Source organism: Rhinolophus hipposideros (assembly GCF_964194185.1).
Source record: "Rhinolophus hipposideros genome assembly, chromosome: 17".
NCBI lineage: Eukaryota > Metazoa > Chordata > Mammalia > Chiroptera > Rhinolophidae > Rhinolophus > Rhinolophus hipposideros.
This window is the reverse complement of record NC_138063.1, coordinates 22,195,097-22,222,826: the sequence shown is the minus strand read 5'-3', so window position 1 is coordinate 22,222,826 and position 27,730 is coordinate 22,195,097. Positions and strand designations below refer to the sequence as shown.

Genomic DNA, 27,730 nt, shown 5'->3' with positions numbered 1-27,730 from the left:
GCCTGGGTCCAGACACCTGGAGGAGCAGGAGGGAAGGGAAGTAAATTTGACTTGGATGGGTCGGGTTTGAAATGTGTGTGGGAGAGCCAGGCAAAGAGCTTCTTAAGGTCTGGGGATGACGGGAGAGATTGGGGTTACTGTTGTGAGAGTAGCCGTTTTCTAGTTATTTGTATGTAAGAACTTCCCGGAAATAACCTCCTGCACAATCAACATTCCCTCTCTCCCACCCAGAATGATATTCTGCCTGGGCATTTACACAAGTGTGCACCCTTACACACTCACCCTCCCACTTGCACACATGCACATGCTCGCATACATACCCCTGCCTGTACACGTGTATAACTTTACACACCCCCACCCTCCCCTCATATACACACATTCACGTCTAGAACACGTTCACACACACATTGTGTAAACCCATACACACTCACCCATATACTCATACTCCTTCACACACATGCTTACACACTCCCTTAATACACTCTCACTTGTACATATTTGCACACCGATACCAACACGTGTACACTTTAACACACCCATGTACAAAGTCCCCTCATACAGATTCACACACATACTCACTCACACACTTACACACATGTGCACCCTTACCCACACACACGCTCACACAGCCCATTCACACACTCCCCTGATCCACACACACTCCCACACTCCCACCCTGTGCACTTTTGTACACTCACTCATTTAAATGCACGCCCTCACGCACATGCGTCCTCTCACTCACCCACTCCCACTCATCAACTGCTCCTGCTGCATAGTCGGCCCTTCTCAGGTTCCTGGGGGAGCGGCCACTATCAAAGGGCTGAGTACCAGGCAGAGTGACAGCTCCACAGTCAGGTGGCCTCTCGTGGGGTGGCTCCCAACCCCTAATTGTCACCCACCCTTTGGTCTCAGAGCTTTGGGACTTGCAGCTCTGTCTTAAATCCCAGGCCTCCAGGAAACACAAGACCCAGGGTGTCTTTGGAGTAGAGCAAAACGTTGGAACTAGAAGAATCCAGAGCGAGCCTCTCATCTGGTTTGTTGTACAGATGACAGTGGCTGGGTTAGCTAGGGTCACCCTGCCAGATTATGGCAGGTGAGGGACTAGAGCACCAAGATCTGGAGCAAGGGGACCTCTGCTGCTCCAGAGGAATCAGAGGTGAGCCCGAGTTTTGAGGGTCATGCACAGGGCCCCCTTATGGCAATGAGGCCAGATGTTGGGCTGTGGGGCTCCTTATGCCCCCGTCCTGTCCCACCCAGAGCTGTGCTCCCTTGGGTGGGACCTGGATGGCCGCTGGGAGTGGGCTGTGAGGGTAGGTGTCAGGCAGCTCCCATGCTGGCCCATCTATCCCAGAATCCTAGCGCTGATGGGGACACCCAGCCGTAGGGAAAGCCAAGGTGGTTGTCTTTCCTGATGTCACCCTCTTTCTGTCCCCGAATAGCCTAGTTCCCCTTTTAAAATGACTATTTATAGAGCTCTTATTTAAGAGTTATCTAAAACCTTCTTGAACCTGCCTTTTCCCCCTGCCTCTACCTCCTGTGGGGGGGAAATGGGGACTATAAATTGCATCCTACCGCATACAGTTGGACTTGCTTTGATTGGGCTTGAATTCCCTCTGTTTGAGCTCTATTTGAAGTACTGGGATCAGTGACGAGGGCTACTGCCTCCCTTTCCAGGGCGTGTGCAGCCTTTGCCACACAGCGTGGGAGACCAGCTCTGGTCAGACCCACCCAGCCCTTTGGAAGACCCAAGTTTTCCTTCCAAGCCAGGCTCTCCGACATCCCACTCAAGCATTCGGGCCAATGATTGGCGTGGGGATTAGCTCTTTCTTGCTTGTTCACATGTGCTTTCTCGCGTTGGTACATATTGTCCTGATCATTATTATATGGCTTTATTTCTTCCTCGTTATAAAACACGCAACAAGAAATTTGGAAAATAGCATTCCTGATCGTATCACTCAATAGGACCATATTCATCTGTTGGTACTTCCTTCTAAATTTTCTCCCTAGCAGATGAGGTCTTGTTTAGTTCATTTTTTTCTTTTTTTTAAAGTTGAAAGTTAATCCCTCCTAATGCAGAGGCCCTTTCCAGACCTGAGTCTCCAGCACAGGCTTGCATGGGGGAATAAATGAATCACAGCTGCTGTTCACAGCTGGATTTGTAAAATTTAGAGCCAGGGAGCACTGGCTGGGAGCTGGCCTTGAGACGTATCAAGTAACTCCTGCCTGGAAGCAGCATACATTCCTGTTGGGGTGACTAGATCCACCCAGGGGAAAAAGTTGGGTGACATCACAGGCATGACATCATTGCAGATGTCACACGGCTGCTTGGGGGAGCCGTGCCCATTGAGAAGCACAGGAATCGATGGCTCCGTTAGGGTGGCAAACATCCAGTTGGGGTGGTCAGAGAAGTCTTCCTGGGAGAGGTGAGATGGTGGCTGAGCTTTGAAGTCTTTGCAGAGGGAAGTTAGGGGAGGGGATGCATTTCAGACTGGGGAAAGAGCCGGGGGACACATTTGGAGGCATGAAAAAGCTCAGGTGTAGTAGCTCAGTGAGGTAGGGGTGGTGGCCTGGGGTGAGACATGAAGGCTGCGGGCTGACCTGGAGGGAGAGGAGAGCCATGGACGTAGCTGACGCAGGGGACAGGAGGAAGCTCGGGTCCACTTTAAGGAACAGTGAAGAAACCACTGAGGACATGGAGGGGGGACCTGCCAAGGAGCAGCTTTTGTCTTGCCATCTCTCGGCCCTACCTCCCGCCTACTCGGAACCATCCCTGGTCTCAGGCTGGTATGACTGGTGTCAGCTTGGCTCATGGCAACACAGAGCCAGACTGCCTGGATTTCAATTCCAGGCCTATTCGATTAAAGCCCACCAGCCAAGACCACCAGGAACACAATTGTAGCCAAACACAGGAAGGGAGAACACACATCATGAAAATCTGCGGGGCACCTCCAAGGGGGCTTTAAAGAGGTCACTTATGGAGTGTGGGGGCTGGTGTTAACTATAGCATGGTTTTGGTCAGAGTTGGTAAACTAACGGATTGCTGGAGCAGTCGGAAGTCGTATCTTTAGAACACACAGGCCTGTTTGGAATTGCTGTTGGATCAGTTTGTCTGTGGTCTTATCTTGGAACATATGGGTGTGAGTGAGCTGGTGTCAAAAGAATTTGAGCTTAGATAGTCTGCCTGTGCCATTTATCTGTTTTATGAGTCATTGCACAGGCCTTTTTGCAAGTTATGGTTCTGTTTCAAGTCTCAATTCTCTATTTGCTGCCTCGTTGCCTTCAGGGCCATTTATTTCTTTTTCTTCCTTCCTTCCTTGTTTCCTTCCTTCCTTCCTTCCTTCCTTCCTTCCTTCCTTCCTTCCTTCCTTCCTTCCTTCCTTCCTTCCTTCCTTCCTTCCTTCCTTTTAATTTTTATTAAACTTATTGGAGTGACAGTGGTTAGTAAAATTACATAGATTTCAGGTGTACAATTCTGTATTACATAATCCATAAATCCCATTGTGTGTTCACCACCCAGAGTCAGTTCTCCTTCCATCACCATATATTTGACCCCTTTTACCCTCTTCTACAACCCCCTCCACTTACCCTCTGGTAACCACTAAACTATTGTCTGTGATTTTTTTGTTTGTGTGTTTGTCTTGTTCGTTTGTTACTTTCAGTTTTATATCCCATCTATGAGTGAAGTCATATGGTTCTTGACTTTTTCTGTCTGATTTATTTCGTTTAGCGTGCTAATTTCAAGATCCATCTATGTTGTCACAAATGGCAGTATTTCATCTTTTCTTATGGCCAAGTAATATTCCATTGTGTATATGTACCATATCTTCTTTATCCAATCATCTAGAGAAGGACACTTGAGTTGTTCCCCTTCAGGGCCATTTCTTCTCTGAAGTTTGTCCTCTCTGTGCCTTGGTTTCCTCATTGACAAGTGGAGATAATAACCATAGCTGCACCACTGAGTGCTGAGGATTACACGAGAGAATGTATATGAAGCATCTATTAGTGCCTGGCATTCAATGGATGCAATATAAATGTCAGCCATCATTATAACTACAAGCTTTAAGATTGAGAGAAAGACTGTTAATGCCTCCACTGCCCCCAAAGAAAGGAGAGTCTTCACATTTATTTTCCACTTGAAGAGAATGTAAGAGACACAGTGACATGAGAAAGCTTGACCAGATCTGCATGGTGTCCTAGGGAGCAGCCACCATGACCTAGAATATGCAAGTTCTGTTTGACTGGTATAATCTTCTGAGATCGAGAGAAGGAAATAGATCAAAGGATGCTTTGAGGTTTGGGGCACACCTACAGGTAAAGGGGGGTGACAAACTCTTCCTTAGTTTAGCTAAGGGCAGGGCAGGAGGAGATGGACTAACGTAATGGCACTGTAAGTTTGGGTTTGAAAGAGAACGAGTTGCCTGACTCTGGGTTATTAAGTATTAGGGTGTGGAGGCTAAGGGCCAGCGTGGTGACTTTGTCACTCCTCACTCTGGGTCTTAGCCTCCCCATTTAAAAAGTGAAGGATTCGGAGTAGATGTCCTTGAAGGGCCTTTCAGGTTCCTAGCTTTCTTCACTTCAAGGCATCTTAAAGATCACAGACATTTCTTTCTCATGACTGCACAATATTCCCTGCATATGCGTTCCCTTATTGATGGACATTCAGTTGTTTCCAGTGTTTTGCACTTACAAATGACAGTGTACACTTGGTACATATATTTTTATGGAGTTGAGTGCACGTATCTGTAGGATGCCGAGAGAAGTTGCCAGTTTACGGGGGTTGTACATTTATGATTTTCATGGCCATTGCCAAATTACTCTCTGTAGAGGCTGTACCACATTATAATGCTCCTGCCAAGTTGTGGGCTCAGCTATTTCACTTATGTGGTGAGGGGTGGGAAGTCTTGGCAGTCCCTCTAACACACCTTCTACCTCTAAGGCTACATGATGTCAGAGTCCTGCTCTGCCCCATTTTTTTATGGTATCAAATGCTTAGCTGGGCTTGGCCTTCTCACTCCCTTCCTTGCACTTTGCTTTTCTGCTCTCCAGCTAACCCCAGTGAGAGAGAGAGAGAGAGAATGAGAATGAATGAATGAATGAGAGAGAGCTCCAGGTGTTCAATGTTTTACCAGTGACGTGCCAACAACTGTCATCACTCTAACTTCTGTGTACACACACCTGGCTTCCCACGGTCAGGATGGAGGAAGAAGAGAAGGAGGCCAGCCAGCTGTGTGTGTTATGGTGAAGGTCAAAACCCCTTAGGCATTGAGACTGAAGGGCAAACTCACTGTTCAGCTTCTGCTGAAGGATCATCACACTTAGTTTACCAAGGCTCCTGATACTTGGTGGCAATTTCACCCCAGGAACACGCTGGTAGGGCCTAGATCTTGGTTGTGCCCTGGAGCCGTAAGTGGAAACATTCAAAGCTATCACCCGTAACCATCCATCGGCATAGCTGATGGGGAGGGGGGCCTCCAAGACAAATGAACAAATGGAAATCTGTCACAAAGAAAGTATAGACACCATCCAGCGAATGGAAGTGGTGCTCGGTCCTCCCATGTGCCATTGGTATGGCACATGGTGAACTTGCTTGATGTGTCATTTCCTTAGTTGTCTAGGCTAATGAACATGGCAGCAAATGATCCCTGGATTCTTTACCTGTGTCTTTGTAATGTTTACAGGACCCTACACACACATACATTCATTAATCAAACATCTCCTGAGCACCAGTGTGTTTAGGTGCTAGCTGTGTGTGGCTGGCAGACGACTAAGACCCTGCCTTCACCCCGAGAAAGTGGCTAAGTCAAGCCTCCTTGTGACAAAACGTAGGGTGGAAAGTAACAAGTGTCATAAACAACACAGGCAAAACATGCCCAGTGGATTCAGGTACCCTCTTCCATCCCTTGCCCCCCATGACAGCTCTCTTAGTTTGCATTTCCTGAACATCTGATAATTTTCAGAGTTTAAGAAAGGGAGAGAACCAGAGTAGCAAGGAGCGGACCGCTGTGTGGAGCAGGTGGGCTGAGGCCTTGCAAGAGTGAGCACTAATTCTAGCATTTACTGGTTTAACAGATTCATTGGCAAGTTCCTTTGGGTTGGGCGAGTTTGCTGAAAGATAACTGCAGTGGCGTTGGCTGGAGAAAGGAAAGAGACGAGATTTCCTAAGGGCCGTTGTGCTTGGCCTTTGTTGATGAGTTGATGCCATGTGGCCATCATTGATAGGACATGTGCTTCTGGGTCAGTTGATTATTTCTCACCCTTGCCATTGAGAGGGGGTTGCATGGAGCCATGGGCATCTTCTTGCCAAATCTCCTTTATTCCTGATCCATTAATCTCAACGCACATTTGGTAAGTACCTGCTGTGTATCGGCAGTGAGCCAGGCAGCAGAGGTCCTGCCTCATGGAATTGACATTCTATTGTGTCCCCACTGAGATCAAGTACCCATCCCAGGGAGGGCCACTTAGATCTCAGTGGTGAATCTTGAATGAGTCTTCACATTCCAGAGGAGTGAAACTACTGGTGGAATCTCAGGCATGGGTCAGATATTCGGGGCTGTTCACCCATGTGAGCAAAAGGGGCGGGGGTGGGGGGCGGCTCTTCAAGGAAACCAGATTCAGCCAGGTAGCTGGACATGTCCGAATTATGGCCTGGAGCTGGGCCACGTGTGTGATCTTTACGCCCCTTTCTCCTGGACCCTTAGATGCCCACTAAGAGAAGGGGCTGGGGGCCCATGGTATCCAGCCCCCTGGAGGGGCACCTAGGATGCCGGCTCCCTGGGCTAAAAGCCTCTTGTCAGCAGAGTAATTGGATCTGACTTGCAGCAGGCAGGGAACAGAGGTATTCAAGTCAGTCATACTATTTTTAGCCGCCCTCTCTTCCCCAAGTGCAGATCTCAAGCTCAGTAGGAGAGAATGGCTCATCTCTGAGCCTTGGGAATCCAGAAGCAACCCCCTCCCCGCTGGGGTATAAATTTCCCCACCCCCATCCTTCAAAATCAGATCTCACATTGGACAACTGCCCATGAATCTTGCCACTACATGTTCTGGTTTGGGGAGGGCTAGACTCCAGGGACTGTGGGTCGAAGGGACATGTGCTGGTTTGGGCTGGCTGCCCAGCTGGCTGGAGGCGGGCCCACAGCTCTGGTCCCTTGGTTGCCTGGCAGCACCAGAGACTCACCACTAAGCCTGCAGGCAAACATGTCCCTGCCTGCCTGCAGCCTGCCACTGTCTTTGACTCTTGGTAGCAGCTCACAGCTGCCTGTCAGGCTCTGAAGACAGTGGGAGTCAGAGCAGAGAGCAGGTACCTGCCTGTCAAACGTCCCTCTGGGAGCTGAGCCCCACGCTGCGTGCAGCCCCGGGTGGTGGGGAGGGCTCCAGGGGGGCCAGGGCTCAGCCACACTGCTGAGGAGGCTGCCTTGTTTGTCTATTTCTTCTCACTTGCTGCACTTCCTCTTCCCGCTCCCCCGCAGCAGCTGCAGCCTCTGATTGAAGGGCCTCTGAGCTGCAGGTTGGCTATAAAATGTTTCCCCTCCCGGGGACCCAGAGCAGACAGGAAGGGCAATTGCTGGTGGTCCTGACTACCCCTACCCCCACTCTTGGAGAAGGACAAGGCCACCTCAGGCTGGAGCTATTGTGGAAATGGAGATGCTATTGGCAGCCAGTACAGAGTGAACACCTCTTGTGCTCCAGATGTCACACCTATGGGCCAGGAATCACTGTGCCCTGTTATCGATGAGAACACAAATGCCCAAAGGGGAGCTCCTGGCCAAGGTCACTGGCAATCCTCTGTGACGTGACGAAGATCCTCAAAACACCCCGGAATTCTCGAGGCCTTGGATGTAAAGAAGGAGGGCTGCTTCAACTTCAAACAACACAGTCCCCTCTTTGAGAAGCTGTCCCATGCGTCCGCCCATCTCAGCCAGGGGGTGCTAGGCTCGGTGGCACTCTGTTAAAGTTTGTTGCTTCAGGTGAGAGGTCTTGACCTCACTTTTCAAAATTGTTTGGTTAAAACTTTGCGAGCTGGGAACCCTCCCAGGATGTCTTCTTTCTAGAGTGGGATTAGAATGAGGCAGGCTGCCCTGACCCTTTCCAAGGGCACTGATTCTCAAGTTCCCTCCCAAAGCAACTTTTATAAAGCAGCATCACGCAAGCCCAGCCTTATCCAGAAGTAGATATGTGGTGACATCTGAGGGGTCCTGGGAAGACCCTCGCCACCCCAAAGTAAGTCTGCTCAAACTGTCCCACAGTACCTGAGCTCACACCACTGCAGGCGCCTTCCTTTGGCTTTCTAAGAAGTTCTGAGTGGGGTCAGAGGACACTCTGGCTTTGGAGTCCTATAGAGGAGCTCTGTGGACCCGAACCCAGATCCGCCTGTGCAAGCCTGCAGCGTGGACAGGCAATAGCAGATTCTTTACTGTCTTTTCATCTCCGTTTCCTTACCTTCTAACTGGGGAGAGAAGCAGAGTTGAAATCTGGGGAGAGGAGGTGGAGACAGTTGTGGGAGGCCCTGGGACCTGGGGTAGAGGAGGCGGGAGAATGAGAAAAGGAGCAGAACTGAAGATTGATGGTATTTTCCATTTTGCAGTAGTTATTTTTTAAAGTTATTTTATTTTTTAAAATGACTCAGTATATTTTAAAAATCACTATAACATATGCCCATGTTACAGAAAGGTATATATATACAGAGAAGACGACATTCCCCTCCCTCCCCTCCCCCCAGCCACCAGGTTCTGCCCTCATGGGGAACCACTGTTGGCAGATCTCACGGATCCTTCCAGAAATCCTCTGCATATTTACTTTTGCTGCACATACACTATAAACCACACACTTTAATTTAAGCTGTTGCGGCATCCTCCGATTCCTCTCATATAAATGTTTGTTGTAACATCTTTAATACCAGACCTCATCTGTATAAGTCACATTATAATTTCCAAAGCACCTTACCCTTGTATATCTCATCCGAATCCCTGACCACCCTGGAGGTAGAGAAGGCAATATCCTTATGCTTATTTTGTAGGTCAGGAAGCTGCAGGTCAGAGAGGGTAGGCTACCTGTCGAAGGCCACACAGCAAATGAGTGACTAAGATTGGACTCGAATGCAACTTGCCTGACTCCCCGGGCAGATGTATCCCACTGCTTCCCTGAGGGAAAATACCTTACTTCCCCTACACTGTGTTGGGTATAGAGCGTATTTAATGAAAAGTAACTGACCTGGGGAATCAGGACTGTGCGTAGGTATCGCCAACAGGCTAATCTGACTAATCCCAGCAAGTGATGGGATAGGTTGTAGATACTAAGTTATGAGCATGTGCAGACACACACACACACACACACACACACACACTCAGACACACATGTTCACCCCACACACAGGCACACGCACACACATACTTTTCACACTCCAGAAGGGCAAACGCAGCATGTGGAGTCCCTTGCTCCTCATGGCTTCCTTGCCCTAGTGGACAAGGAGGGTGCAGTGGTAGCTGGGAATGGCCATGTAAGGCCGTATTAGGTTCATCAGGGGCCATTTTGCCCACAATAAACATCTTAATTTTGTGCACTGCAGAATTGCAAAAGGGGAGCATGCACTTCCACCAGGGCTGCAGGAGAATGTGTGAGGGACCAGGGCCTGATATAACCCACAAGTCCTGTGGGGCCTCTTCAGAACTTGGCAAGACGGACTTTTAGTCTTGGCTCATGGACAACCCACTGGCTTCAGATGACACTTGCAGCTGAGGAGATGGGGACAGGAGTAGTTTCCGGGCCTGGGAGCGCCCCCGTGTCTCTTCAAAGTGCCCCCTCACCTGGGCCTGGATGACCTTGGCCAGAGTTTAACCGACACCCGTCAGATGCCCATGTAAGACCTCACATGGCAACCTCACCAGTAATTTGCGTAAGAGGCCCCCCCTCAGTGTACTTGGCCCTTTCTCAAGACTATATTTTGATGGTGCTGACAGTGAAACAAAGACAGGCTTGGAGTCAGAGAACCAGGCTCCAAATTCCTAGCCCTGGGCCAAGTGATGTTAGGTAAGTCTGTCTCACCCTCTAAGTAAGCCTCAGTTTCTTCACGTCTAAACTGGGAATTGTTTCCATAATTCCCTGTGCCGGTGGTTGTGTGGCTGAATTTGGGAATTGCTTTGTAAGCCATGATGTGATTCGCTGATATTACTGTCAGCCTCAGAGAGGGACCGGAGTGGCGTTCCTGGGGGACCTGGAGCACATGGGTACAGGAAAGACAAGCAGGAAGGCAGGAAACAGTGCCCAAAGTCCCGGAAATGGACACCAATGTTGGATGGAAGAGTCAGGATGACCAGTGCGGCACCAGCTGGCTGCGCAGGGTGGGGATGGCCCTCAGACTTTTTGACTTTGCTGCTGGCGTTTTCCCTGCTAATTAACGTGTCATGGGGTAGAGAGGAGGGAAAACTCAAAACAATTGATTTGTCTATTTGCCAGCACAGCTGGGAAAAGGCTGGGTGTGGAAGGTCACCACAGGCTAAAAATCAGTGCTTCACGTTCTCAAAGAAACACACGGAACTGTGGGGTTCAATTCTCTGTTGCTATCGCTGATGAAAGCTCTAGGAAATCGAGGTTTAACTGCAAACCCTCCAGGGGGCAACAGGCAGAGAGCAGAGGCGTTTAAAGCTCTCTGGCTTTGTCAGGGGAAAGGTGATTCAGGGACATGGCTTGTGCTTAGAGAGCGAATTAACAAGTCATTCATCCATCCATTTATCCAGCCATCCACGCAATAAGTGCGCCCTGAGTACCCCGAGTTCATCCAGCCTTTAACCAAGGGTGCTTTGGGTGTTGCAGGGAGAGAAAACAAGCATTTTGCTCTCTAGACTCACATTCAAAACAATGAGAACATATCTCAAAATTGAGTCTGCACCTCAATCCAGGACAACACCATTGATTTGGTTTAGTTTTTCTATATAACAACCATTCCAAAGCTTGGCTTTATGACAACAACCATTTATTCAGCTCACAATTCAGTGGGTTGATAATTTGGGTCAGGCTCAAAGAACTTAGCTGGGAAGGCCTTTTGGTCTTTTCTGGGCTCACTCATATCTATGGTCTGCTGGGACAAGCTGGTCCCGGATGGTCTCATCTAGGACAGTTTATCTCTGCTGCACGTGGTCTCATCCTCCGGCAGGTTAGCTGGGGCTTGTTCATAGGATAGATGCAGGGGTCCGAGAGAGTGGAAAGGGCAAGGTCTCTTGAGGCCCAGGCTCAGAACCAGCATGATATCACTTCCGCTATATTCTGTTGGCCAAAGTCAGCCATGTGGCCAAGCCCAGATTCAAGGGGTCGGGAAAGAGATCCTGCCTTTTGATGGGAGGAGCTGCAAAGTCGCTTTGCAAGGAGTGTGTATGCCCACAAGGGAGGAATTGGGGCCACTTTGCAAACCATCAACCACACCATCCATCTAGTCGCTCAGGACAAAAGATTTGGGGTCCTTGTCAATAACCGATCAGTTAAACCTCGATTTCCTAGAGCTTTCATCCACAACAGCAACAGAGACTTGAAACCCACAGGTCCACGTGTTTCCTTGAGAATGTGAACTGATACAGATGATGTCTCTCACATCCCACATCCAATCCATCTGCATATCTGGTCACCAAGACCCTTGACATATATTTTGGATCTGATTACCTCTTCCTCCCTCTGTCCGATTCCCACCATGGTTCAAGAAGCCATCTCCTCTCTCTTGGTCCCTGCTTCTTCCTTCTTATCCCTATAGCCTTTTCTCAACACAGCAGCCAAAGTGAGTCAAATCTTGTGGCTTCTCTGCTCAGATACCCTCCTTTGGCTCCTAATCTCGCTCATAGTAAAAGCCAACATCCTATAATATCCCTGAAGTCTTGTGTGATCTGTTTCCTTGAATCGCCAGTATCTATCTCACCTAAACTCCTACCACTGCCCCGTCTCACTCTGCTCCAATCACACTGGTCTCTGATGTTCCTTAAAATGCCCGGCATGCTGTCACCACAGGGCCGTGAAACTTGCAGTTCTGTCTGCCTGGAAAGCTGTTCCCCTGATAGCTTCATGCTCCTTCAGCTCTTTATGCAGAAGTCACCTTCTCAGGGAAGGCTCCCCTCGCCATCATCATCCAATCTAAAGACATTCCCCCTACTCATCACCTTCCTTGCTTCAGTTTGCTCCAGAGCTTTTATCATCATCATCATCAATAAATGTTGTATTTTTTAATATATCTACTTATTGTCTAGACCAGTGCCATCTTATAGAAATTTAATGTAAGGCACATATATAATTAAAACATTTCTAGCCGCCACATTAAAAAAGTAAAAAGAAATAGGTGACATTTATTTTAATAATATACATTATTTAGTTCAACATATCCAAAATGTGTCGTCTCAACATGCAAGTAATTTGCAAAGTTGTTCGTTTTTGTGGGGTTTTTTTTTGCATTATTTTCTTATTACTAAGATTTTGAACTCTTGTGACTATTTTATCCTGGCAGCCAATGTCATTTGGACTAGCTACATTTCACATGCTGAACAGTCACGTGGGGTGACTACCCTGGACGGTGCAGAATTTGACCACAGTCCCATGAGGGCAAGGATTTCTGACAGCTACTCGTGGCTGCACCCCGAGCAACTAGAACAGAGCCTAACACATAGTAGGCATGCCATAAATATTTGGTGAGTGGATAAGTCAGGTTCAAAATCAAATGCAGTTGACCAATCAAATGCAAGTGACCAGATAGTTTTAGACTCAGAAAAGATGTGTTGTCTGGCTGTCTTCATTCCCAGGGTGCTGGGGTAGGGCTGTGAAGGGGATCAAGTTAGTCTGTCTCTCCCAGCCTTGCCGTGTCACTCAACATCTCCATGGTTTCCCACTCTCTCTCGATAGACAGAAAGCCTTGCAAGTTCATCCACACTAAATGTTAGGGATTTACTGTGTTGCTCTTTTGGGGGTGTTTGCATCTTAAGCAGGAGGGAGAGAGAGAGAAAGAGAGAGAAAGAGAGGAAATGCTTAATCCAAAGCACTGACTCCCTCCCGGAGAATTTTTGGCTCTGGTGGACTGCTATTACTGCCTCATGACTCTCTCTGGTCCCTGGTTCATCGCAGGAGTTGGAGGCCAACCAGGGTGCTTTGGCAGGGAGTCCTGCGGTAGCCTATTGCTGGGTGCCCTGGCTACCCTCCCCTGCCTGGCATTTCACCCCAGACCATGCTTAGGGCTTGATGGGGAGAGAGGAGACTTGGGAGGAGTGGGTGTTACTGGAGCCCCATCTCTGCAGCCAGCACTGGGCAGGGCCCAGGGGACAGTAGAAGCATTTGTCCTCTGTAAGGCACTTTTACAGGTGTGTCCATAGTGACCCCTGCCAGGTGAGCAGGTGACGCTCTGTGTGCTCATTTTGCACATCAGAAGGCCGTGTCCAAAGATACGAAGTCGGGGGCCTCAGTTGCTCTCCCTCGGGCTTGCCCAGGGCCAGCCTCCATGGGAGCAGGCACATGGGGTTCTCAGTCTCGCTGGGGTGACCTGGTTGAAAGGATAATGACCTGGACTGATAACTATACAAGATACAAAGCAATGAGCGGAGTGAAGAAGGGCACAGCTGGCCCAAGCCTGCCCAGGGAGGGCCAGTCAGGCAGGGGGAGGCAGGCACAGTCACAGGCCAAGCCAGGGACAGGTGAGGAGCTGACAGGCACCTGAGGTGACTTGAGGTGGGCCTTTGTTGCTGGGAGCTGTCAGTTCTGCGATACCTATAGCCCTGCTTTTCCAGGCATCTCTTCCCTCCCTCCCTCCCTCCTCCACTCCTTCCCTCTCTCCTTCCGTCCTCCCCTCCCTCCTCTCCTTCCTCCCACTCTCCCTCTTCCCCTCCCTCCTCCCCTCCCTCCTTCCTTCCTCCCTTCTCTTCCTCTTCCCATCCCTCCCTCCCTCCCTCACTCCTTCCTTCCTTCCTCTCCCTCCTTCCCTCCCTTTTCTCCTCCTTTCTTCCCTCCCTCCTTTCCATCCTTCCCTCCCTCCTCTCCCTTCCCTCACTCTCTTTTGTTATCTCCCTTCCTGTTCTCTCTTACAGCCTTCTCTCCTGCCTTTCTTTCTCCTCCCTCATATATTTCTTCCAGCATCCTCCCTCACTCCCTTCTCCTTGTCTTGTCTGTCTCTGACACACACGTGCACACACACACACACACACACACACACACACCACTCTACCCCAGGGTGTTAGATTGAGATGCCCATGAGTAGTAATGGCTGGGAATCTAATTTAATTGCCTCTGGCTCCCTCTGAAAGCCAGTGGATATCTGCCCACTGGTGTAATTTGATTTCAGGGGCATGGCAGGGCCGGGAACTCCCACAGTGCCCAGACCCACTGGCTGCTGTCTGAAATTCCACCATTAGAGCTTTATGATGTGATCTTGCCAAAACATAACTGCTCCTGAGAAAAGCCACTGCCTTAACTTTTCTCCGTTGCAGTTCAGAGTGAATGGGCGTGAGGGCCAGACTTGGAGCAGGGCAGAGGAGGACAGGAGAACTTGCGGTCAGGAGAATGAGAACTCTCCCGGGAGAAAGGGAGGCAGAGGACTGGTGTTACCCTCAGGCCCATCCACAGTGCTCACAGGTCCTTTATGTCAGTGGCCTGAATGTTCTGCAAACCTCACTGGGAAGAGTCCTCGTTGAAATGGGTTTCTGAAGTTGGTCAGCCTGTTTGGGGTACCGGGCAATGCTAATGTGAGTGCCCTACCACTTTGTGAAAGTTGTTGGGGCTTGGGGAATCGCTGTATTAACGTTTACTTGAGTCTTTGTCAAGAATATCTGAACTCATAACCTACGAGGAATTACGTGTGATTTACAATCGACACCATTCCCAGGGCAGACTTCTCCTTCCTCCATTAGGTCTGGCAGGAGGAGGGTTCTTTCTGCGTCAGAAACCACTGATGGGTTAGTTGGTTGTGATTTGTACCGACTATCTCGTGTGCTGGGCCACATGGGTCCATATTGGACTTGCAACTAGACCCCAATATTCATGGAAAGAATTCCCGTCTTTTTGTCTGCAGTGTCTCTCAGGTTAGTCTAGCTATTAGGTTGGTGCAAATGTAATTGCGGTTTAAAAGGTTAAAAATAATTGCAAAAAGCGCAGTAACTTTTGCACCAACCTAATACCTTACACATTAGTTCCTTTAGTTACATGTGTTCCTCTGCCACCATGCAAACCCACTAGTGCTAAATGCTGGCAGGCAGCTGTTTTGCATACTACTGAGGCTTTTAGCAAGAGGCTACTTCCTAATGTTCAACACTTCATCTCCCTCCCTCCCTCCCTCCCTCCCTCCCTCCCTCCCTCCCTTCCTCCCTCCAACCTCTCTCCTTCTTTCCCTCCCTTTTGCCCTCCCTCCCTTCCTTTAGCAAGTTCTTACTAGTATGTATTAGGATCTGTGTCAGACACTAGAGATGTAAGCGACTGAAGTTGAGCCAGGTTCTGCCTTCGTGGAGTGAGGTCTTCTGACCATAGATGCCCTCCACAAAATGTCCTCCTATGACTACAGCGGGAATGTTTTTTATAAGCCTCTTCGGCATTAGATGGCATTTGGCATTACTTTGTGAGGAAAGGTATCTTCTGGGATGGATGAGGCTCAGAAGACTGTACCATTACCCACAGGGGTTTTCTTCTGTAATTGCATCCTGTTTCTAGCCAGACACCCTCCCGAACCCCCACCCCCGCCGCTCCCTTGCCTTACTCCTGGTCCCTGACAGCAATTGGAGCCAAATACTGGCCCTTTGCTGCTGCTGGAAGTTTGCTGTGTAATTATCTCCGGCCCATGGGTCAGCAGGCTTCCTAAGGATGGAGTCTCCTCCCATCAGTGTCTTGAGAGCGGGGAATTCAGTTCCTTGGAAGAAGCGGAGCTTTTCATTAGAGATCAAAGACTGGCCGTGGGGAAGCATTCTCAAAGCTGTCGTTGGCTGTAAGGGATCCCTTTGGGCATATCACTTCCTTTCCAGGCCCTGTGTGTCCTCTGTTGGTCAGGGAACCCAACTACGGAGAGGGAGGAAAGCAGACCTCTGGCAGCCCAAGGAACCAAGCCAGGGAATAGGCCTCTTGGGGTTGATGAGAATGGAGCAAAAGAGGTTAAACCAATTCACCCGGAGTAGGTAAGAAAGCCAGGAAGGACGGCTCAGGAAGCTGGGTTCTGAGCAAACGCCCATTCTCCATATTCTTCTGCTTTGTCTGGTATATAGTCAAGCGGTTAGCTTATGAAGTACACCCCAGACTCCTGGTCCCACCATTCAAAACTCCCCACAACATGTCCCTCCCCCCTCTTTCCTGTATTAACTCCCCAAGCATCCTGCCTCTGAATGGTTGGATCACAAATGATGCATTACCTAGTCACATGGAACTCGGATGTGTCCCAGGCTGGCAAAGGCAGTGGGCCCTTGGGAGGCTCAGAAGATGCAGGAAATGGAATTCTGAGCTGTCAGTACAGCGGGCAGAGGAGGCTTCTGGAGTCGGGGATACATTGAATAGAACAGGGAGTCTGTCTTTGGATACCTGCCTTGACTGGCATCTCCTCCTTGCACCTGGGCTCCGGCCTCCAGGCTTGGGCTCTGAGTACTCAGCCTTCCACTCTCCTTGCTGCCGTGCTCCTTCCTCTTTCCCCCCATCACCCAGGCCAGCGTTTCTGTGCCTTCATAGACCAGTCTGGCCTAACTATGATCAGGCAGGGGGTAGGTGTCGCAGCGAGTTTGTATCCTGGGGAGCTTAGAATGGGACCTGGATGTGTTCCAGGCCATCACCTACTCCAGTGTTCACATTCCTCAGCACGGACACCTTCAATGATGAGGAACTTTAGAGGACAAAGTGACATTCTAAGAAATGTCTTCCTTATGTTGACCCAAATCTACCAGGAAGACCTTACGCCTTTTGCCTACAGCTATCACCTGACCTCATGTCAGACGACTCGAGTTTCCTCATAAGCCTGGTCCCATCATCAGAGTCCAGTGTCCGTGTTAATATGAGGTGTCCCAAACTGGTGTCAGTACCCCAGAAGTTTCTGCCATCTTTTTTCATCACCAAAACTCTGTAAAAAGTGGGAGGATTTCCAGGGGCCCCGTAGGAATTGCTTTGAGACAGAAGCACCCGATGGGCCAGAAACACCTTGGCCTCCCCCATAAAGCTGGGGCTCACCCTGGGCATTTTCTTAGGCCAGGGAGGAGGCCTGGGGCTACTGGCCAAGGTGGACTGAGCCTAAGCAATCTTACTCACCATGGCCATTCCATAGCATCTCCCCCAGAAGAGATTCAAAACCGTTCTTCATGGGGACCAGCAGCTCGTCTCTTGCCATTTCATGGTTACTTCCTTAGGCAGGAACTGGCTTCCTTCTGGGGAAGCTCAGGAGAGGGATGGGGGTGGGGAGGGAGGTGGGACCACCAGGGCCATGGCATGTCATTCTTGGGCAAGTGGATTTCTCTCTGTGTATACCAGGTGTGCACGTATATGGCACACGGGGAGCTGGGTGCTGGGACGGGGGACTCTGAAATGGCAGGCCAGGGGAGAGCACACTGCCCTGGGGCTTTGGAGGCCACAACTCTGGCCCCCACTTGGACATTACCCAAGGGCACTCGGACAAGGCACCTCACACATCCTGGCCATGGGGTCCTCATCCGGAGAACAAAGGCTGTGTGATCTCTGAGCCTCATTTAGCTCAACTATTTGAGGACTCTGTGAAGAACCATATTTCCTTAGCAGCTGATAATTTGACACTTTTTTTTTAAAGATAATGGAGGTGTTTCTTCCTTTTCCTTCCTTCCTTCCTTTTTCCTCTTTGTCTTCTTGTCACCTTTCTCCCTCTTTCTTTCTCTTTTCCTCTGTCCTCCATTCTCTCATTTTCCTCTCATTCCCCCTCCTTCCCATCTTAGAAAATTCTTAAGCCCCTTCTAAGAACAAAGGGCATTTACTGAATGGTATTTGCCCTGAAAACACTCACTTTACAGCTTATTATTGGAGATAAAATTTGTCCACAAATAAAATGCCAAGTGTCACAGGCAAATGCCACAAGTCCAATGGATAGAGGAGTCACATCCAGCGGGCAGATTATATCTCAGAGTTAAGATCTGTCCTGGGTAGTCGAGGTTGGACAGGGTGCAACTGTCTAGTGAGGTGGGGTAGCAGGACCAGGGGGTAGAGAATGGCTATTGTAGGCCCACAGGCAGGCAAGGCCCTGGAGGTCTGGGAGAGGAGGGAGGGAAGAGAGAGAGAGAGAGAGAGAGAGAGAGAGAGAGAGAGAGAGAGAGAGAGAGAGAGAGAGAGAGGAGGGGAGTTTGGTCAGGTTACAGAATGGTCCGAATTGGGTATTAGGATAATGTGGCAGCCATTTGGAAGGCGGATTTCAAAGGTCAGCATTGGTCTGCCCTGCTTCTCACTTCTTCCAGCCCACTTCAGTGCTGGACATGGCAACAGAACACACACACACTTATCTCAATAGGGGGTGGTGGCGAGAGACCAGGGTCTGGGCTATCCAGCTGTGGGACTCTGGGGCAGTCACAACGTTCAGTTCACAAACGTCTTCCTCGGAGCAAGATGAGAAGGCTGGCTAGAAGATGTCTGTGGCCCCAGCCAACCGAGAGATTTTAGCAGGTGTGTCAGACCAGTTGTCGTCATTGTGGGTCACATGTTAAGCAACTGGGGCCTGAAGTCCAATGTCCCATCAGGTCTGATGGGGAGGGAAGGCACCCTGGCCACTAGGACTGAGCTCTTATACCGGATAACTGCCTGGCTCTGAAAGCCTCTTTGGTAGCAGAAAGCCTTCCTTGCTGGCCTCTTGTGGGCATAAATTTGCTTTTCAAAAGACTGGTTTTCTTTGCAACCTGAAAGCAGGATTTTCAGAAAGGAGAAATACGTGACTCTAGCCCCAGCTTCGAAGAAGCACTCAGCAGTGACAAGTGTGAGGTCCCTGGTCCCTGCCAGCTGGCTGTCCCCTGTCCTCTCTCCCCACACCATCCTGGCGCCTTTAGGAGGGAGTCTCCTTGGCCATCCCAGCACCACCACCCCGCCCTCTTCCGGATGCCTGTTCTGCTCCCAGTTGTGAGGCAGAGTGATGGTGGGTCAATGAGCTGAGTGACAGCAGGGAACCTGACACCCTGAGAACTGGCCTGGGGAGGATGGGACGGCCAGGCTGGCTTCCCTGGAGACCTGGAGGGTTTGGTTCCCACCCTGGGAGCAGCGGGGGAGATGTGGCTTTGGTCTGGTAGGCTGAGGGGTTTGCAACAGGGATGTGGGCCAGCCTGGTGCCAGAGGCGCCCACTGGCAGAAGGTGATCATTCCCAGGGGTGGCCTGGGTTGGGGGGCAGGACATTCTGAGATGTCAGGCTCCCACCTTTGTCCTTGTCCCACTACACAGCCTGTTCTTCTCCTTTTCTCTTAGCTCAAGGAACTGAACACAATGCTGCTCAACTCTGGAATCATGAGGCTGAAAGTTACATTAGTCAGGGGGACCGTGTTGGTCCAGAGTAGCACAGCTAGGATATTCCTCCAGCTCAGGAGAAGCCTGTTAGGCCTCATGGTTCTGCTGTCTCAGAATGTCTCTGGCATTCTCACTTCTTGGCCTGGCCCCTTGGAGCTTCTGCCCAGGCTCCTCATCCCCAGTCTGGAGAAAACCACAGATGGGCCCACTGTGTCCTCTGGGTGTTCTGGCCCCGATTCTGCACCCTTCTCCTCCTTGGGAGGTCCCCTCACTGCCACCTCTGCTTTTTCAAGTGTCTTAGTTCCCTGGTTCTGCACCCCCCCTCCTAGCGAAGACTGGTTTTCAGAAAAGACCTTGGTAAAATCTCCACTCTGTCATTTGCCACGCGAATGTCAGTGAATCTTCCACACTTACCTCTGTTATCTCCATCTACCTGCTCACAGCCCTAGGCCCCTGAGTCCTCTGCTTCTCCCTTACCTTTCCCTCCCCTGTGGGGCTGTGTGGTTTCTTCCGTCCTCTGATCCACCCACTCTCCAGCTGTTCAGCCTGTTCAGGCTCCCTTCTCACGAGGCGCGAATCAGCCACCAGTCTCCTGGCACTTGAGCAGCACCTCTTGTGTCCTGTGTGTTCCAAGTGGGCATAAGGCGAGCCCCACACCAGGGGCTTCCTGTACCCCAGCTGTGCAGAGGAGACCTGGGCCTTTCTCCCCAGCCTGCCCCCCCTCGCTCATGCCCCTGCCCCTTGAAGGTGCTGCTCCCAACCAGCTCTCAGAGGTGCCAACAGTCAGCATGGATTTCCTGAATTCTAAGATGCACATATTTTTTCTTCACGCTTCTGAAACGAATTTGTCTTACAAAAACTCGAGTGGCGCTTTGTTTCTGCGAGACCTGTCCTTGTCCCCACTCCCCAAAAATGTTACTTAGTTCATGATGAATGCAATTGATGGCATTTCAGCCCTGGGTAAATATGATAAATGGATAGTGTGATCGGGGACATCTAGAGATCATTTTTTAACCCAATGGAGTAATTCTAGTGGGAAAAATTGTAGGTTGTCTATCGATGTGGGCATTTTGGGATGTAAGTGTTGTTCAGACATCACTAATCATTGGCTTGTCATGGGCCCAGACAGCCCATCCTTAGAACTTCACTCTGGTTTTAGAGACCAAATAGAACAGCTAGTACCTGCTAGTTTCACAGACCCCACATGACACAGGGCTGCGGCGAGGTGGGGGTCCCTGAAGGAATGGCTCCTGGATTCAATTGCCTTCTGATCAGGGTGATGACACCTAAAACCTTCTGGGGATAGAGATGACAGGGGAGGGGTACAGAGTCTCAAAACAGAAGTCAGAGGACCTTTGCAGGTAGAAATTGTCTGAAATATTAATGGACAAACAGATACTTTTGTTCACCTTTCTCTTGCTGCCCGTCCAGTGCATCAACTGGAGGGCATAGGTTGCAGGAGAGTGGACACCTCTCCAGGCTAGGGGACTCAGTCAGTCCTCTTCCTAATGGGTCTCCATAGAAACCTCCCCCTCGCAGGTGGGCACCCTTGTGGCAGGAGGGGCTTGTGGGAGGGATGCCCCTGCTGTTCCTGGCAGTGAGAGGCTCCACCAGTGCCCGAGGGGGTGGACACTGGCTTACCCCATCTGACTTGTGCTTGCCAAGCCACAGCTTTAAAACCCAGGGCTTGCCCAAGCCCTCCTTGCCACCTTCCTTCCCACTCAATTTCAAACCAGTCAGATTTCAACCAGCCTCACGGCATCCGTCCCTGTGAGCCCCTGTTTTCCCCTCAGTCCCTCCAATAGACAATCAACCTGGGCTTTACTAAATGCCAACTGCAAGCGAGGTACGTGGGGATCCAGAGACAGTAAGACAGAGCTCAGCCAGCTGGGGGTGGTGAGTGTGAAGAAACAGCTCAAGTTAGCCACGGCCAGGTGCCCCGTGCGTGGTACAGACAGGGCATTCTATAGTAATGCAGAGGAGGATGGCATCCCTGAGGACGTGGGCAGGGGAGGCATTTTCAGAAGAGCTGAGAGGTGACCTTTTAAGATGGGGAAGGCAGCCGGTGAGGCGTGAGCAAAGGCCACTCGGTGGGAATGGGCACGGTGTGTCTGGAGATTTGAATAGACTAATGTGGATGGCCGGGGGAGGGCTTGATGTGTTCGTGGGGATCAGGAGCATGGAGCTTTAAGATCAGACTAGGGGTGGGCATCTCACCTGCTTGCTCACGCCACAGTCCCTGGACTCATAGAAGCTTATCCAGAATGCTTGTGGGAATTAACGTTCTAGAGAATTCTTTTCTGGCTCACTTGACGGCAGTCAGAAATTCTTTTGATTTTCATTTTGTTTTGCAAGTATTTATTTTTAAAACATTAAAAAAAATCTATCAATGACATGCGCGTCATTTACAAGGTCAAATAGCACTGATATAAGTCACATTTAATGACAGAGCAGTTATCTGCCCCTTGCCCACCATGGTCCTGCTCCCCAAAGCTCAATATTTCCAACTCTTCTTCGGGTATGTACTTCCTGAAATACATCAACTACTAAGTAAATTTCTAAATACATTCTTATATCTCTTTGTTGCTTTTGCAATTTTGCTATTGGCTATTTTCTTCTTATTATGAGGGAAATGTCCTTTTCTGTTCTAATATAGTTTATTAATGTTTGTTTTATTATTATTAATAATAAATATCGTTCACTGTTGAACCAAGTATTGCATAATAATTACACTTTCTTGCACAGCGTTTTCTCTTCCGGGAGGTAATAATTGCCTCATTGTTTTTGGTTGCCTTGTTTTCTATGACATTTTTACAAATTCTTACCAAATTCTCTACCAAATTGTAAAATTCCTTCAAATACTATTTTCATGCAGCCAAGTTTATTGGTTATCCTCTTGTTTCCATCTCCCCCTGCCATACCCTCTCAGAGTGCCTACCCTTGTGCGTCCCTTGAAATGGTTGCTGAAGCCCCTACACAGCTGTGTGCTTGGGAAACCCCACCTCTTTGGGGCGTCACCCCCTATTGCTTTGCTCCTCTCTTTGAGTTTCTCTCAGAAAGGGTTCTGAGAAGGTTGATCTTTTGAGACTCTGCATGTTTGAAAATGGCTTTCATTCTATTCTCTCACGTGATTAATAGTTTGGCTGGGCATAGAGTTCTAGATTGAAAATCTCTTCCCCTATCCCTGCAGTACCTTGAAGGCACTTGATCTACTGTTTCCAAGCTTCCAATGTTGCTCTGGGAAAATCTCATGTGATTCTGAGTCCTGACCCTTTGTGTAGCCCCTGTTTGCTTTCTCTTTGGAAGGTGTTAGAATCATCTCTTTGGCACCAACTGTTTGGACATTTCATAGTCAGATGCCTTGGTGTGGTGTTTCTCCCCTATCAATTTTGCTGGCGCTCAGAGGTCCTTTCTATCCAGAAACTCAGGCCTTCAGTTTTTGTAATTTCTTTTCTCCCCCCATAATTTCCTCTCTGTTGTTTCCTCTGTAGAATCTTCTGACTGGATCCCTCACTGTTTGTATCCTTTTCCTCCTAGTTCCTATTGCCTTTTTTTGGGGGGTGGGGGCGGTGGGGTGCTGCTTCCTGGCATATTTCCCCAGTGTTTCTTCCAATGCTTCTGTTGAATTTCAGATTTTGCCTCTTATGTTTTTATTTTCCAAGAGCTTTTTCTTATTTTCTCTTTGCACCTTTTAGAAGAACTGTTGTTTAATAGATCCAACATCTTATTTCTCTGAGGAGATTAATGATAGTATTTTGAAGTTTATTTTTTTCCTGTTTTTTTTGTTTTGTTTTGTTTTTTGCATTACTTCAGTTCCTTTAAGTTTATTTCATTTTTCTTTTTTAAAATGTGGTATAGTTTCTCTCTCTTCACTTTGTAATTTTACTCAAGACTGGCCACCTTTGGGCTGTCTGTTGATATTGAAGAATAGGTCACTAAAAGCCTCCAGAAACCTGTGTGTGTGTACTTTTCAACTTATGGGCTTCATTATAGAGTGGTCAGCTGGGGACCCAGCCATTTTATTTGGGGTACTTCCAACCAGAAGTATCTGTCGAGTTCTTTCTGGGACCAGTTTCCAGCCTGGGGCTGTGGAAGGTGAAGGGAAGGTCCCTTGGGTGATAGTGCTTTCAGAACCAAGTGGCCGAAAGGGGCAGGGTTTCCAAAGATCCATGCCTAGATGTTCGCTTAGGCCCCCTGTTTCAGTTTGGTGCTGTGTCCTGCCATCCTCTATTGGGGACCCTCTGGCTCAGTTTCCCCATAAGATGCCAGGATAGGGGAGGGGCAGTCAGTGTCCCACATGGGAAAGGAGAGGAGACCCAAGCAGAATTGCTCCTCACAGACTTATAATCAGCCACCCTGTTCTCAGCTCCTCTCTCTCCTGCTTCTACAGAAGCCACTGACGCGTCCAGCATGGGTGGCAAGAGCTGTCCCCTCCTTGTTGACCGTCCCTTCGGTAGGCACTTGGTTTCCGATTTCTCGGCTCTGCTAATTCCTCCATCTGCTTTCCATCTTCCAAAAATCTGTTGACATCTGCTGCCTGCTGATGTCATTTCTCCTGTTCTCTCTGTCTTTGTCTGTTTATCTTCTCTTTATTCCTTTGCTCTCCTATCAGCGAGGTTTGGGAAGAAGCAGATACGCGTTAAACCTGCCACGTTTAGCAGGAAGCCTCTGAAAACCTTCCTGAAGTGCTGAGTTCTCTTCTTTGCCTTACCTAAAGGACTCCAGTGCCAAGAGCGGCATCTTTGTTCCTGGAGAATTTGTGAGGCCTGCTGGTCATCCAGGTCAAGTTTATTTAGAAAAGTAGTGGCGACTTGATTAAAACGCAGCCTGAACCCAGCTATAACTAAAAATGATTGCTTTTAAAAAAGTTATAACAAATTATTTAATTATTATTTAAATAAAAGTTATTTTGCGTGATTGGTTTTTTTTTTTTTTTCTTAACACTACATGGAAAACAACTTCTGCCTGTTTTCTTTCTGGAAATGAGGGCTCCGTCTGGGCTGGGTCCCAGCTAGCCAAGGCTTCGATGAAGTTCAGAGCTTGGCTAGGCCGGACTCAGGGTTCTCCATGTGGCATCTATTAGAAAAGGTTGTCAGGTCAAAGACGTGGCATGGGAGGAGTCTAAGTCAAGAAAGCCAAACTGCCTCCGAGACTTTAAAACTCCTTTAACAAGTGTGTTAATTTTGAAAACAGGATGTTTTTATCTATTCATTAAAGAAAGCACCCCTCCCTCTCTCCTCCAACACATAAGGTATAGAGCCTTTACTTGGCAGCATTAAAGATGACCATACGGATATAAAAGTGATGACATTATTGTGTTCTTATGAAGGTCTTGAGTTTTACCAGCTGCAGGGTGTCCCCGGGCCGTGAAGGGGGGAGGGGTCTGTGGGGGAGGGGCGCAGTGCTGGTACCCACGGAGCTTCTCCCTGTCCTTGCCTCACCAGGTGCCCCCTTTCAAAGGTCTCAGCATCCTCACGCTACCTCCTGCCGCCACTTCCACCTGGGCCCCCCGCAGCCGCAGCAACTCGCGCCGGACTTCCCCCTGGCCCATCCGGTACAGTCCCAGCCGGGCCTCAGCCCCCACATGGCCCAGGCCCACCAGCACAGCGGCGCCCTGCACCAGTCGCTGACCCCGCTGCCCACCCTGCAGTTCCAGGACGTCACAGGTCCCTCCTTCCTACCTCAGGCCCTGCACCAGCAATACCTCCTGCAGCAGCAGCTCCTGGAAGCCCAGCACCGCAGGCTCGTTTCGCATCCCAGGTGGGTGCTTCCTGGGGTGGGGTGAGGGCGGGGCCGGGGTGGGGCCAAGGGCAGGACAGCAGGCTACTCCGCGGGGCTTGGCCGGCAGTTACTACGTGGGTCTGTGCTGGAGGCAGCTTTTGCTCCAGGTTGAGGCCTCTCTTGACTCTACATGGGCTGCCTGCCTCGGTAGCTAGTGTGGTGTCCCTGTCACACTGCCCAGCTGCAGAGACAAGAGCTGGGTAGCTGGTGGTGGATGATGCTTGCAATGAACGTTTCCACATTGTGGGAGATTTGACTAAGAGATGCCTTATGTCCCCTCTAGCTTCCTTATCACCGGGTTCTAATAGCCAAGATCCCTAAGGAATACCAAAGAATATGGCTGGGTTAGCCCTGCTCTCAAAGAGTCCTTGGTCTTGTTAGAGAGACCAGCTATGAAACAAATGGAGAGTAAGTTGGACAACACTAATCAGAGGGTGTGAAGGAGCTGTGGGACCCTGGGCAAGTCCCTTCCCCTCATGAGCTTCAACTGTCAAGAGAAAGAGTGGGACTAGATCAGTGATTCTCCCTTTTTTTCTCAGGAAACTTTACACTCTTCATAGTTATTGAGGATTATAGCAAGCTGTGTTTATGGGTTATGACAATTGATACCATATTAGAAATTAAAACTGAGAAATTTAAGAAATATTTATTAATTCATTTAAAAATAACAAAAACTCATTATATGTTAATACCAACAATACAGTTTCGAAAACAATAGCTATATATAAATGTAGTGAGAAGAGTAACTTTTTAAAGACGTATTTGCAAATCTCTCTAATGAACTCCACTGTTTGCTTGTGAGGGAATGAGCGTGAAAAAGAAAACAACATCATAGTATTATGATGAAAGTAGTTTTGACCTCACAAACCCTATGAAGGGATTCCCAGTGGTACTTGGAGCACACTTTGAGAACTGCTGGACTAGGTGATCTCTAAGGCTCTACACATCCATGACTGTAGGGGTTGGGAGCCTAGGACAGAAAGTAAGTATTGTAGGAGGTCAGAGGAAGGAGAGGTCGCCATGACTAGAGTGTTCAGGGAGGTCTTCCTGCAGGAGGCGGCTTCGATCTAACAACTAGGAAGAGTGTGGAGAAGGATGGAGGAGTAAGAACATGGCAGGAGCATAGGGTGCACAGAGGTGGGAGAGCCCGCAGACATTCCTGTCTTGAAGACAGCCTACTAAGGACCAGGGAATTAATATGAGGAGGAGCAGAGACAGAGAGCCTGGGTGGGGCAGGTGACCTGCAGCAGACACAGCCAGGGAGAGGCAGTACAGTGGGCAGCTGAAGACAGTGGAAATGTCTGAGTTAACGGCTGCTGCCCAGGTGGGAAGTTTCCTTGCAAGTTTGGAAAGAGGGGCAAAAGCTCGCTGCTCCATAAGCTGTGGGCTCAGGTTGGCTGGGCCTTCTCAGAGCTCCTGGGGGCTGGGCTGGCCCTGGGCTGCCCTGACTCCATGGGCCCTCCTTCCCTTCTGGTGCAGGCGGAGTCAGGAGCGCGTGTCTGTCCACCCCCACCGCCTCCACCCCAGCTTTGACTTCGGCCACCAACTCCAGACGCCTCAGCCCAGGTATTTGGCTGAGGGCACTGACTGGTGAGTCTTTGGGGTCCCTGGGGAGGAGGAGAAGGGGAGAGGGTCTTGCCTGATCCATGGAGTTCCTGTATCCTTCACTTAAATAGTGCAGGAGGCCTGGTCCTCAAGCCCCAGCCTTTGCCGCTGGACCTAGTCACCCTCAGGGTCAGTTTGTCCCCCACTGGACTTGGTTCCAGCAATTAGCTCAGCAATTAGCCCAGCCTGGGGCTCAGTGCTCATGCTCCTGCAGGGGAGGTGGGGACAGAGTTACAAAACATTTCCAAATTTAATGAAGGCTGGGAACCAGTGGTGGTCTCTGGGAAAAGGGCAAAAAGAAGAGTCGCAGGAGCTACGGTAGTCAGGGAAGGCTTCCTGGAGAAGGTGAGCCTCAAGGGATCCACGGAGAAAAGCCAAGTCAAGCCAGCAAGGCAAAACATAGGCTCATGGAGACAGAGCCAGACAGGTTGGAGGCAAGGACTGGGGAGAGAGGCTGGGAGACAGGATGAGGGCATTGTGGTGTGTTGTAGGCACGATGCCCCTGTGAAATCTTCCCACAGTGTCCTGCACTTGGGGCAGAGGACTTGGCTGCCCTGGGACACAGTGTTGCTCGGTTTTGGATCCTTGGTCTCCAGACTCTGATTCTAGCTCAGGAGAGAGAGGATCTAAACTCGGGTTGGATCCGAACCCCTAAACACTTGAAAAAGACGTGCAGTCACTGAAGTAGTGAGAGGTAAAGGGCCTCATGCCTGCGACTTATTTTTAAATAGTTCAGGAGAAAAATTAATGGAGAAGTATATGTATATGTATGTATGCATGTATGTATGTAAGTGAGAGAGGGATGGTGGGGGGAATAGAAATGCACTAAAATAGTAAAGCCATTAACCCTTGGGGAATCTGGGTAAAGGCTATCCAGGAATTCTTTGTGCTATTCTTGCAACTTTGAGGTTAAAAAGAATTTTTTTT

General features: G+C 49.5%; 1 protein-coding gene across 1 annotated transcript in view; it reads left to right on the top strand.

The window, feature by feature from the left end:
* ARK2C (arkadia (RNF111) C-terminal like ring finger ubiquitin ligase 2C) overlaps positions 1-27,730 on the top strand; it is a 96,993-nt gene that overhangs the window by 54,240 nt on the left and 15,023 nt on the right. The window contains exons 2-3 of the mRNA XM_081079011.1: positions 24,862-25,177; positions 26,678-26,788. Coding sequence (XP_080935137.1) covers positions 24,862-25,177; positions 26,678-26,788 — 427 coding nt within the window. The remainder of the gene's footprint in view (positions 1-24,861; positions 25,178-26,677; positions 26,789-27,730) is intronic.